The 13,773-nt window shown below is 42.8% G+C and overlaps 1 protein-coding gene across 2 annotated transcripts in view; it reads left to right on the forward strand.

The window, feature by feature from the left end:
* Positions 1–1,484: 1,484 nt before the first annotated feature.
* The window catches only part of LOC146833886 (ADAMTS-like protein 2), a 255,455-nt gene continuing 243,166 nt past the window's right edge, over positions 1,485–13,773 (forward strand). Inside the window, exon 1 of one of the 2 annotated variants that reach the window (XM_085601779.1) lies at positions 1,485–1,698. In XM_085601779.1, coding sequence (XP_085457905.1) covers positions 1,627–1,698 — 72 coding nt within the window. In that variant the 5' untranslated portion in view covers positions 1,485–1,626. The remainder of the gene's footprint in view (positions 1,699–13,773) is intronic. The other variant, XM_085601781.1, reaches the window with a different exon arrangement.

Genomic DNA, 13,773 nt, shown 5'->3' on the forward strand with positions numbered 1-13,773 from the left:
GGATTTTGCCACATTAAAGGTACTTTGTGCTAAAATCGACACATCCATAGAGTTCTATAGACAAATGTTCCTAAACCTTTAAAAAGTGATATCTTTGCTTGTGTATTTTTGGATTTTTGTCATTTTTATCTTGCTTGGTTTAGATGAAGCTGGTGTGGTGTCTATGTGTAGTGTTTTCAGTGTGTTACTGGGTGTTTTATGTACAAATACTTTACACATTGCCTCTGATATAGGCCTGACTGCTTGTGTCAAGCTACCAAGGGGGTGAGCAGGGGTTATCTTGGGTGTGTAACTCCCTGACTAAAAGGAAGTGTCCCTACTTGGACAGGGTTCCAACCACTGCCAACTAGGGACTCCCATTTCTAACAGTTACATAATGCATCTCGGCAAATCTCCAAACGTCTTCTCTCCCCAGCCTATGGCAGCACAGGACAATAAACTTTAAACAAAATATTTCATATTAAACAACCCAGTGTAGTAACCAGCAAAGTGGGCTATAATCATAAGAAATACCATAATGGGACATGCAGAGCTGCTGAAATCCATAAACAGTTTGCCTGTTTCTCACACCTCTTCATACACCACAGTGCTAAGCACTGCCTCCCATAATATCATAATCGCACCTTGTGGTCATCACGCATACATGGAAAGTTACCACATTGGATAAAAAACAAAATCACCCTTCCAACCACACACCCTACACAGCGTAGCATGCTGCCCGGGTAGGCAAGTGCTTCAGTGCTCCACATAAGGATAGCAAGCGCTATATAAATGTTGCAATACAATATACTGTTAAGCTCTGCATCCCATAACAAGGTAACCGCAACGGATCATGCCCAACATGGAAATACTTCCTACGTCGGGTCAAAACGAGAACAAAACCCTTTTAACCACCCGCAAACGCTTCTGCACCCCAAAGAGGAGTACAGTGCGCTATGTAATACACCACAGAAGTACATATCACATTGTGCAAAGCACCATCAAAGTGTTGAAAGTAAGAGTTATCAAATTCGAGTCCAATTGAAAAGCATCAGAGACAGTTTGCACAATATTCAGACAGATTGTGGTACAGGGCTACAACATGGTTTTATATATCATTTATAATAATTTCATGTCAGAGTTACAATAAAAATCTTTATTTTTACACAGTTATATATCGAGTGTGACAGCTTGAACATAAATCACAAGGAAAAACATATACTATCAAACTCTGTTTAAAGTAGTTCCCCCAAACGCTTTGGAGCTGTCTGTCACTGGCGGATTATTAGCTCTTCGATAAACAAATAAATAGGTGATGTTCCCCCCTACAGACCGGAGACTCTCGACATCGAGACACACACACTCTCCTCCCGTGGGCCTTAGCTCTACCCACATGTCTGGGCTCTGCCTCCTCGGTGCTCTGCCCCTCTTCTCGCTCCCCTCCCATTGCCCCTCCCTCCTCTCAGCCCACCCCTTCCCCTGCCCGGGGGGCTCAGGTTGGCATGCCAATCAGCGCCCGAAGCCTGAACAGGCTTCCCTCCAGTGGACAGGTTGTAAAGGCCGGGCCGCTCACCATGCGGCCTCTCATTGAACTGGTGCTGGGCGCTGCTGCTGCTGCTGGCGCGCGCGCTGCTCCGAGCCCGGACCATGCCCGGGGGTGCCCGCCTCCTGCCCCCACTGCTGCTTCTGTCGCTGTGGCCGCTTCCGCTGCACCTTAAGGTAAGGCTGGACTCTGCCTCTCGACTCGCTGGCTCTCCTTGGGCGGGCAATAGCGGCGGCCTGGTCTGTGTTCATATGGGGGATTTCGGGACAAGGCGGGAACCTATGAAAGGCCGGTAGGGCTGGGGTGAGTGCGTCATATATGGCGCGGTACATCAGCCCTGCCTACCAGCTCATGCTGGCTGCCCAGAAATCACAACACAATGCATGCCGAATTTTTATTGGGCATACTACTTTTTATTTGTGAATCTAAACCTTAATAAACGCCCCATAGCGTACCTGCTGACTATGTGCAATGTTTATATGGTTCCTCCTCCCTACCTTTAGCGATATATATATATATCTCAAACTGCTTACTTTATTTGCTGCCTTTCATGAAAAATTCCTATCCCAGAATTAAGGTGCACAAGTCCAGTTACGCCTCTATATCTCACTAAAGGAAGGTGGTTCACCTAAATGAAGGATGTGTCTGGGCCTCACTCAGGGACCTTTGCCATCCCCCTGAGAGGGACTCCGTATCCCTCAGCGGGGAGTTTTTGCATCTCATGAAAGGAACATGCATATCCCACTGAGAGGAGCTTGTACATTCTGTTAAAGTGAGCTTGTACATCCCACCATATTCATCCCCCTGAAGGGAGTTGGTGCATCACTAGGGCATTTATGCATCCCTCTGAGGGAGATTTCGTATCCCACTGACAGGAGCTTGCATAGCTCACTGACAGGAGTTTGTGCATTTGACTGAGATGAATTTACACATCCCATGGGGCAATCTTTCACATCATAATATGGGAAGCCTACACACCCTTCTGAGGAGACCTTGCACTTGACACTGAGTGGAGCTTGCACATCCCACTGAGGTAAGGTTGCGCATCCCAACAGTGGGGCTTTTTGAACATTCCTTAATCACCCTTCTGAGTGAAGTATGCACATCCCTTAAGAGGGAGCTGGGAAATCTGGCTGACGGAAGCTTGCACATCCCAATGAGGGAAGCTTTTGCTTTCCACAAAGACGAGTGTGAAAATCCTACTGAGGAGCTAACGAATACTATTTATGGGAGCTTGTACATCCAGCTGGGAGAAGCTTATGCTTCCCAGTGAGGTGACATTATTCATTACTCATAGGCAACAAAGGTAGCTTGCACATCCAAATGAGGTGAGCTTACACATCCCTCTGAGGGGACCTTGAACGTTCAACTGAAGGGAGCTTGCACATTTCACTATTCTTTTCACTAATAAGAATCTGTGCATATGACTGAGGGGGACTTGTTCATCTGATTGAATGGAACTTATTATTTGAACTAGAGGAAGCTTGCAATATCCATTTAGGGGAGCTTGTACATCCCACTGAATGGAGTTGGATTACACTAAGCAGAGTTTTCACATACCCTTGAAGAGACCTTGCACTTCCCACTGAGGTACGCAAGCATACGCAGAGGAGGGGAGCTTGACTCAACCCATTGAGGATATTGCACATCCCACAGAGGGAAGCTTGCACATCCCACAGAGGGAAGATTGCACATCCCACAGAGGGAAGCTTGCACATCCCACAGAGGGAAGCTTGCACATCCCACAGAGGGAAGCTTGCACATCTGATAGAGGGGAGCTTGCACAACATCCCACAGAGGGAAGATTGCACATCTCACAGAGGGAAGATTGCACATCCCACAGAGGGAAGATTGCACATCCCACAGAGGGAAGCTTGCACATCTCACAGAGGGGAGCTTGCACACCACAGGGAAGGGATTTGTACATCCACTCCCTAGAGAGTAGTTTGTTCCTCCCACTTCAGGAAGCTTACACATCCAGCTGAGATGGGTTTGGGCATTGCACCATGGTAATTGTACACATCCCTCGAATCAGGATCTTGCACGTCCCAATGATGGAGCTTGTAAACGCAGAGTAAGCTTGTAGATCTCAGTGAGGGTACATTTCTTGCTTGTCACTGAAGGGGCTCTTTTGCCAAAACCCTCCTTCTTACTCTTTCTAGGATACAGCCTGATCCCAGACTCCAGATCCCCCCATTCTCCCCCCTGTTCAAATATACTTTGGGAGACTTCCATTCTCGGCCCTTTGACTTTTTAGATCAAAGCATCTGCCTGGGGGAGGAGGGTTGTGTTCCTCCAGCTGCTGTCGCCCCCTGGCCCCCGCCCTTCACCACCTCCCACCTTCTCTCCACTGCTGGTGCCTACCCCAGCTGCTGGTGATGACAGAGGGGATGAAGGCGCCATATGTGCATTCACAGCTGGGAAGGACTAACCCGTACATTCTGCACTGCTACTACAGAGGAAACCTGCGTAGTGCACCCCCAGCCACATCATGGCGGTGACGCATCCGGGATGGAGGGGAGGCAGGGGCACAATTACACTCTAACGTCGGGAATGGACTGAAGGGGGCTCACACTTAAAGCAATGGAGTTGCCTTCTAGTCAAACTTACTTGTGGGGGGGTCCTTTCCCTGTCATTGCCTGAGACAATATGTGATGAATATTTCGTTTAAAACTAGCCAGTAACATGGGTCTCAACATAAAAAGACTTAACAGCTTTTACACAGAATCCATAGAAACGGTTAGATTTTAATCAGGGCTCCCGGTTTATGATATTTATTTTTTTGGCATTTCCGACTGTATTTATCCATATTTATTTTTTGCTAATTTTATCTGTGTTTATCTATAATTATTTGGGGTTTTCTGAAAAACATGAATATGAAACTAGTATATTTCCACATTTATTAAACCAGTGAATGTACCCTCACGGCTGAATGCCTGATAGGGTTTAATAATATAAATACCCATAGTTGATACATATTTAAACTTGTATGAGCGCATGCATATTTTAGTATAAGCCTTGTCCACATGTATAGCTTTTTAAGCCTCATTAGGAAACAGTCTCTCTATTTTAACTCCCATACCTGTCAATCTGCACAGCTATTTACTTGTCAGCCATGACTGGCAGCATTTAGAACCACTCAAAAACAACATAATTTCCGTTTAAAAAAAATCCATATTTAAAAGTACAAACAGACAGGAAGATAGATGGTTTCTGTCAGTATTTATCTGTAAAAATCAGTAAAAACGAAAAACTGGAAATCTGAATTATAATGCACATTGGGTCAATAGACCAGGTAGGATGTGGAATTTCAGGTGTCTAGCCTTAGAGACTAGTAGTGGCAAAGGGTCCATTGTACTTTTATCTTCATAACAAATTTCCTACCCTTTGTGAAGCCTAAACACTTCCTTTGTGTTCTAAATGTATTATTTTTAAAATGTTTCATACCTGTGAAGAAGTCATGAAGTGTCCCGAAATGCATCAGGTATGAAGGACACAATCCGTTGGAGGCAGTTTGAAACCCCAAATGGAGAATTATTTAGAGTATATTCAGGAGCGTCATAGAACTATCACACTGGAGACACTTTTAAAGCAGTACCAGGAGGTACTGCCGCCCTTCATCAGTAGTAACAAGAGCCCACCATCAGATGCTGTTGCCCTTTACAAACACGAATTGACAAAGCCAGTAGGTCTCGCCTATGTTAGAGCTATTTGCTTTGCTAATGTAGTTTAGCCATATTGTACAGCAGCATGGCTATAAGTTAGTGGTGTGGCGTAGAGTGGAGGTGCGTAGTGTGGAGTGGTCTACAGTAGAGTTGCATAGACTAGAGTGGCGTAGAGCAGAGGGGCGAAGAGTGATGTAGATTGGAATGAAGTGGCGTATAGTGGAATGCCATAGAGTAGAGTGGCGCAGAATAGAATGGTATGGACTGCCGTTAAGTGGCATTGTGTGATGTGGAGTGATGTGGAGTGACATAGAGTGGAGTTTCATAGAATAGTGTGGCGTAGACTGGAGTGGGGTGGTATGAAGTGGAATGCCGTAGAGTAGATTGGTATAGAGTAGAGTGGCATAGACTAGAGTGGAGTGGCATTGTGGGGAATTTATTTTCTGTTTTCAATGATTCACGTGCACAACCAAAGACCAAAAAATACCCAGTCGATGGGTGTGATAAGCCTACTACGTGCTTGAAACGCCCCTCCTAATGACCTGCATTCATGTGCAGACACTTCCTAATGCATTCCCTTCCATGTGAAAACTGTTCTATTCCAGGGGCATGGATAGTAAATGAATTCAGAAGCTGAAATGCCTTAAACGTAGTTATTTATTTATCCGGTGACCATTTGCAACATGCTACATTTTGGCTCTCATAATGTTGTTTATCAGTGGTGTCCAACGTAGGTCCCGTCCACTTCTGACTTTCATGATAATGACTAAGCAAATGAGTTCGGTTGGAACTAATTGTATTTGAATGTATATTATATGGCTAAACGGAGTGTTTGGCATAGATTGGACCGTCCTGGACTTTGTTTGGAAACCATTAGTATAAATGATGGACTGTTCTTGAAATGCACTTAAAATGTGAGCCTGCCTTTCCCAGCATCGACACATACATTCAAAGCAGTGAGTTTACAAGCAAAACTAAGCAGCCTATAAGGAAAAGCAGATTAGCCTATGAAAGTGGTCTACTCGCTTGTAATTGTGTGCAGCAATGGTGTCATTTGAGCACATGGTACTTTTAAGCAAGCTTTAAAAACTGAGCCACCTCTATGTGAATGTACATATGAATTTAGCACATGAGAAGGGTGGCAAGTAGAGAAAGAGCAGATAGTACCGTCAAGGTAATATTGGCAATCGTTTGTGGAGGGTCAAATTAGTTATCTGTTCAACCATCAACATTATTAAAGGATAAAATCCGTGCAAGGGTGTATCATTTGCAAATAATCAGCCAACACCTATTTAGCTAGCGCAAAGGCCTGAAAGTGTCTTTAAAGTTTTGCTGCATCTAGTTGAATTGTTGAATGCCATTGTATGGATGAGCTATGGTTACATCCATAAGTCCTCTACTAATTGATATCACTACAAGTGATGTATAAAGAATGAATAGCTAACTACTTTCCTTTGAAATCCCCTGTATTGTGCTGTCGGTGCAGGCACCACTTGCAGCAATGTAGTGCATGGTAGGAGGGACAAACCCAGCAGAGCCATCAGTCAGCCCTTCCCATCCAACTCTCCCAAAAAAGCTCTTTATCAACTCAGATGGCCTGGCGCTGAAGCACTCTTTAACACTGTAACCTCTCATGCCCTTCCTTAATCCCTGTAAAGCCAAGCAGGGCTGAAGGATTTTTAGCATTTGTAATCAAAGTACTGTGAGAACAGCTATGAAGATGGTGGCGCAGACCAACAACAACAAGCATTGGCAAAGCCAATAGGTCTCACCTATGCAAGAGCTATTTTTTTGGCGTACTTTTTTATTGGCATTTGAGATAAACCAGAATACATCTTATTGTATTTATATACTTTCCCAGAATATTCCCCCTTGTGCTCTACTTCAACAACCGCATAGGACAAGTCGATGACTTTATTGTGGCTATCCAGGAGAGCCTGCCCAAACTCGGGCCCCTAATTGATCCCTCGGCTCACAGAACAGTCCCTATGTTGCCACCCAGTTTGGGGTTCAATCCTTATTCACACCTTCCTGTCCAGGTTCTCATCTATGCGGCTGTCTCCCATCTTCGCTACCCTCTCCTTACATGATCCTCAAGGGGGCATAGCATCTGGGGGAGCCAGTAGCTCAGCAAGCATCGCTGTCCAAGCCTGCAGGTCATCTGCCAGCTTATTATCCCGAATTTACGAATGTGGCTCTCTTTTGCCACCACCCATTTGGTCATATCTCTAATCCAGTCATTCCCTCACGGGGTGCTCAGGGACATCCAATGAATTGCCACCCTACGCTTAACTGGCCCCAGCAGTATATATTTCCCAATAAGGGTTTTCTTCTTCCGGACGGGGACCATCCTCAATAGGCACAGTTTAATCTCTCTGGGAGCAGCCCAACCCGAGGCTCTGCCCCACTCAAAGAACAGCATGGTCAGGGAGATGCCTGATCGGGGTAAATAGCATGTAATGTAATCGATGGTGAGGTACACCTAATGTACTATATTGTATTGTAGTAGTTTGAATCGTGCATTGATAGAGGTCCTCTTCACCACCTCATGAATAACCTCCCAGTCCTTATCCGAGACTGGCTCGCCCATCACCCCCTGCCACCTAACTTGAACCGGTAGGGTAGGCAACGGTATGTCTTCCTGTAATGCCCTATAAACATGTGAAATTAGTTTTCTACCCACCACCATACCGAGCCGAGTCACCAGTGTCTGTGATTCCAGGGGCTTGTCTGGAAACGAGGGCCAGATGCCCCACGCAGTGGCTGCTAATTTGGCAAATTGCAAGAACTGCCCTGTTCCCTGATTGAAGATCTCTACCGCATCTGCCAGAAAGATAAATCTGTTATTTGGATACAAGTTCCATAATGTGTCATCTGCCATCTGTCCACAGACATCGTTTGTAAGAGCCATTGGCTTTGCCAATATGTTTTAGCAATGTGGTACACCAGAGGAGCTGCTGTTCAGCACGGCAAAAAGTTAGTAGGGTAAAGGAGAGTGAAGTGGAGTGTCGTAAAGTGGAATACAGTGGAGTGTTAAGGAGTGGCGTACAGTAGAGTTGAGTGGCGTGGAGAGGAATGAAGTGGAGTGTCATGGAGTAACGTACACTGTTGTGGAGTGTCATGGAGGGAGCAGAGTGTCATGGGGTGTAAGGGCGTAGAGTGGAGTAGATTGGCATAGAGTAGAGTGGCATAGAGGTTTGTGGAGTGGTGTAGAGCAGAGTGGAGTGGTGTAGAGGGTTTTGCGTAGAGTGGAGTAGAGTGTTGTAGAGTAGCGTGGCATAAAGCGGAGAAGATTGTCATAGAGTGGAGTGGCATAAAGTGGAGTGGAGTAGTGTGTCATAGAATAGAGTGTAGTAAAGTGGCATAGAGGGAGTTGTGTAGCATGGAGTAGTGTCATAGAATGGCATAGAGTGGAGTAGAGTGCTGTGGAGTAGAATTTAGTGGAATAGAGTCATAGAGTCGAGTATGGTGGAGTATCATGGAGTGGAGTGTCGTAGAACAGTGTAGTAGAGTGACCAAGAGTGTAGGGACATAAAGTACAGTGGTGCAGAGTAGATTGATGTAGAGCACAGTGGCTTAAGAGTGCATTGGTTTTGAGTAAAGTGGTGTAGAGTGCATTGGCATAGAGTGCAGTGATGTAGAATAGTGTACAGTGCAGTGGCATAGAGTAGAACGGTGCAGAGTAGATTGCAGTGGCGTAGAGTACAATGGTATAAAGTGCGGTACAGTGAAGAGGCATAGAGTGCATTGATGCAGAGTAGAGTGGAGTAGTACAGGGCAGAGGTGTAGAGTGCAGAGGTATAGAGCGCAGTGGGGTAGAGTGCATTAGAGTGGCATCGAGTTGAGTGGTGCAGAGTAGAGTGCAGTGGCATGCAGTGTAGTTATGCAGAGTAGAGTTGTAGCATGCCGGGTCATAGATTGGTGCAGAGTAGAGTGGTGCAGAGAGGAGTGAAATAGAGTAGAGCGTCACAGAGTGCAGTGACTTAGAGTACAGTGGTGCAGAGTAGACTAGAATGGCGTAGAGTGCAGTTACGTAGAGTGCAGTGGCATAGAGTAGAATCTTGTAAAATATAGTGGCATAAAGTGCAGTGGTGCAAAGTAGTTGGCATAGGTGCAGTGGCGTAGGGTGCATTGGTTTTGAGTAAGGTGGTGGAGAGTAGTAGTAGTATACGTTATAGTGTGAGTAACTCTTTCGAAATTTCCTAGTTTTTGAGAAAATATTTTTGGACATTTCTATAGAATACTCTGTGTATTAGTGTTTAAAATGTTCTTGTCACACTGATGTGATGATTAGAAAATGGAGGTAGTATACACATTTTATTTTGTTCAATTGAGGCCAGGCCATATACTTGTGCACCAGGTTCGAATGTGAGTTTAAATGTATTATTGTGAAGGCAGCCAAAATGTCTATACCCTTCTCTGCAATATATAATTTACCTTCTATTAATTTTCCTTAATAGTTTTTTTGGAAACAAAGTATCCTAGAATGTTCAGTTTATGACCACCATAAGCACTTGGATGTACATCACTTTGAAAAGGTTTGATACCTTTTGGCCATTTGTGATAAAATGTGAGATCAGACAAAATAGTAATTTATGAGCCTGAATCCAGAAAGACTTGAAACTGTATGACATCTATTATCATATTTAATTGCATCATCTAGATGTGAAATATCTAAATTGGAACTCTTAATATCATTATCTAAATGTTCTTTCTTTATGAGAGTTACTTTTGTGCCTGTCTCTGCAAGAACTTCAACTCCTCATGAAGAGTAGTAAGCGCTATATAAATTTCAGTTTCTACTAAACATGTTCTTTCAAATCTTCATTCTTTTCTTCATTGACAATAGCTCTAACAACATTGTTCCTATTAGATTTGCAAACCCTTGCAAAACGCCTTTCTTTTCATAGTGTTTATACTACACTTAAAAAAAAATAAAAACATTATTTATTAAGTTTTAATAATAACCCCCCGCCCCAGTCCAAGCAGACAGTTCTTATTACAATTAATTCAAATCCAATAGGGCATAAAAAGATATGAATTCCCATGATTACAACGATACAATAGCTCAGTCCAGAAAAATACTAAAACAATAAATAATTAATCAAGTAAAGTGCAGATAGATCAGTTAAGCCAAGCGGCAGCCGACTCCCCGTTCTCCTCCCATTACAATCACTCTAACATCGTAGTGATCCAGTCATAAATAGGAGCCCACACCATTTGCCCTTTTTTCCTGGCTAATTTACTTTTCCGTGCAAAACTGCCATTTCGATATGATACATGGCTAACCATTGGTGGAGCTTAGGAGGAAAGTTATCCAACCAAGCCGTCGCTAAGCAAAATCTAAAAACTGTCATTGCGATTAACATTAATGCCTGTGCATAGCTTGGAACCACTTATGAACCCCAAATATAAGCTGGGGAGTAATGTAAATGTTAAGGCTATAATTTTCTCCAGAAAGTCAGTTATATCCCCTTTAAAAACCCCCAAAGCATGACATTCTTCAAACATATGTACCAAATCGGCACTATGAAGAGGACATCGGGGGTCCATTTCGCGATTCTTCCCGGGGTATTGTATACCTTAAACATTGTTTAAAAAATGCTGGGCTTACAGGTTCGCTGAAACCAAAAAAGACTTGGCAAGATCTAGACATTCACAAAAGACTCCCTTTCCTATATGCAGTTTCTCTTGCCACTCACTGTCTGTCGTGTTTATCCATATAGTCTGGCATTAAACTATTAAGAACCCAATACAATGACCCTATAGAGGTCTGCATTCCTGTTATCGCTTCCACAAGCTCTTCCCTAGAGGACCCTGTAACCCCTCCCCATTTCTTCCTGAGGAAATCACAAATCTGCAGATTCTTAAAGAATTCATTATGCTCCAGGTTAAAATTAAGGTGGAGGGTCTCAATTGTAATAAATTCAATCACATGGAAGAAATCCTCCAGCCTAAAAGGACCTTGCTCCTTCCAGCGTCCCACATGAGAATCCCAGAAGATATCTGGTAAAATACTTTTTTTTAGTAGAGGGATATAAAAATTTCACCGACTAATACCCATTTTTCTCCGGACCGCTGACCAGGTTTTATATGCACATCAAAGAGTCTTGAATCTCACCCCTTTGAAATAAACAAATTCTAGCTGCCGTAACTGGCCTCTCCATGCCTCTTCCCCAATCAACAGCTAATATGGTGTAGGGGAGTAAATTTCATTGACCACCGCCTCTTCTTTAATCCTAAAAAAGATAGCAATCTGTTGTTGGGCGGTAGCCCAGTAATAAAGTCTAAGGTTGGGAACTGCCCACTCCTCTATGTCTCTAGGAAGAGTCAGATGCTTCAACGCCCTTCTGGGCCAGGTGTAGGCCCATAAGAATCTTGAGATCATCCTGTTAATTGCTTTAAACCATTGATTTCCTACCTTGAGAGGGATGGCCCTGAAAAAGTAAAGAATTTTGGGTAAAAAATCATTTTAACTACATTACTCCTCCCTATCATACAACACTTTTTGTACTAGACTTTTTAAAAATTTAGCCTGATGTGAAATAATTCCACATCTATAACAAGTAGGTTCTTTTGTATTTGTTGCTTGAAGTAGATAGTTTAGTCATCTTCAACATGGGCGAAGTTTTTAGTCAATTCACTTTACTTGAACTTTTTTGTCGATGCATCTGGTGGTAATTTGATCCCATATGAGTCGACCTCTAATGATGCAATGTATGGATCTATGGATTCACTTGCTTGTTCTTCATGTGAAAATAACCTGTATCTGTGTAAAACCAAACGTGGTTGAGTATCAAATTGACTTTCTAATCTTTTGATTGTGTCTTGAAATTCATCCAAGGTATCATTTCCAAATGTTGCCTTGGATCCTTCTTGTTTTAAAGGAAGAGGCGGTAGATGTTCAAATACTGCTTGACTTTCAAATTTTAGATGATGCACCAACAAGTATTTTTTTCTTTCTGGATAGAATCTTAAGCCAGCAATAAATCCCAAATAGTTGTTAAATACATGGATCTAGACACTCCATTTTAACAATAGCTCGCCTGGTTCAGCTAAAAAGCGTGGAGGGCGATTTACATTTCCTTGCATTATGCTTGTTTTATTTGCTGTAGAGAAATGTGTTTAAAATGAATGAAAGCAACACAACTTGAAGGAATAGTCAATGGAGCTATTTCAAGGTGCCTGAAAAATGCTGTTAATTAAAGGCTGCTACACCATAAAAGGCAAACGTTTTTTGCATCAATTGCGGAGTATATGTAGAATTAAATTACTGCACACAGACATGACGCTCCTAATAAATGATAGTCAAAAGTAAATTTATACACTGTTTTTTAAAATTGTATTTTTATTGATCACAAATGCAGCAGATATGGCATTCCTCACTTCATAAATAAGACTTCAGATTACCAATTGATCAATTTACATACATTCAAATGCAATAATCGTGAAAATTAATAGTGATTAAATGAATCATATTTGTGAATGACGTTGCATCTAACCGGTATCTGGCTGGCTAAGAATTTGAGAAAAAATAGCAATTCATTTACAAAAGAAATCGAATACAATAATCACAAAGGTTGATAGGATACTTGTCACCAATGATTGAAAGTTGCGCCTCCTTTGTTCCACATTGGCTAGCGAAATCAAAGGTCTAATAGAATTGCCGCTTCCAACTCTTTCCCAATCTGACCAAATTGTATTAAAGCACTTATTGGCCCGACTCTCTTTGTTTACAGATTCTCATGATTCTTCACCCTAGACATTTTAACATTCCATTAGGTCATAGTGGGTATGTTTGTTGACTTCCACCTTGCTAGTATTAAGGACTTTGCCACTAATGTGGCTATGAAACATAGTTGAATGAGTTTGGTAGGGAGATTGTTTACACTCTACGGGGTGCCAAAAATGCCCGCAGTGGATCGGGGCCAATTATTCATCTCGTCTGGACTCCTATTTCATTAAAATTAGTAGACCAAAACACCCTCAGTTTAGGGCAATAAAAATTAATTGAAGCCAATCCCCAGCATCCGATCAACATCTAAAACATCTGGCGTCTTCTTTTTTGGGGGTTTAAATTTGTTAATTAATTTCTGAGTAATTAACATTATACATGTGCACATATCAGCAATATATACAGTCAGAATGCATCTGCATTTTAGGTTAAAATTATGTTGAGTAACAATACATATCATGTCTTCAGTGATGGTCTGATTACTGCATGTGATGAAGTGTCAATTGTTCATTGGTGTGTCCAACAAGATTGCACATATCTACGTGCAGCATGTATGGGGCAAGCAAGGAGGGCTAGGTGGGGGGGTGAAGTGTCAGGGGGAATGAAGGCAGGGTCAGGGTGTGAACAATATTAACTTTTGTCCAACTTGGTTATCTATTACTCCCCAGCGCTTATAGTTTGTGTTAGTGATCGGATCAGATTTATGTCCCTCCTGTTCCATCAGATGTTGTGTACTCTGGACATATATGTGTGATGTTGAGTTATTAGGTCTAGTGATGGTTTGTCTAGTGGGTCGTACTTGTGTTTCTACTATGTTTCATGGTTCGTGGTGGCTAGTGTATCACCATTGT

The sequence above is a fragment of the Triturus cristatus genome, chromosome 4_2, assembly GCF_964204655.1.
Source record: "Triturus cristatus chromosome 4_2, aTriCri1.1, whole genome shotgun sequence".
NCBI lineage: Eukaryota > Metazoa > Chordata > Amphibia > Caudata > Salamandridae > Triturus > Triturus cristatus.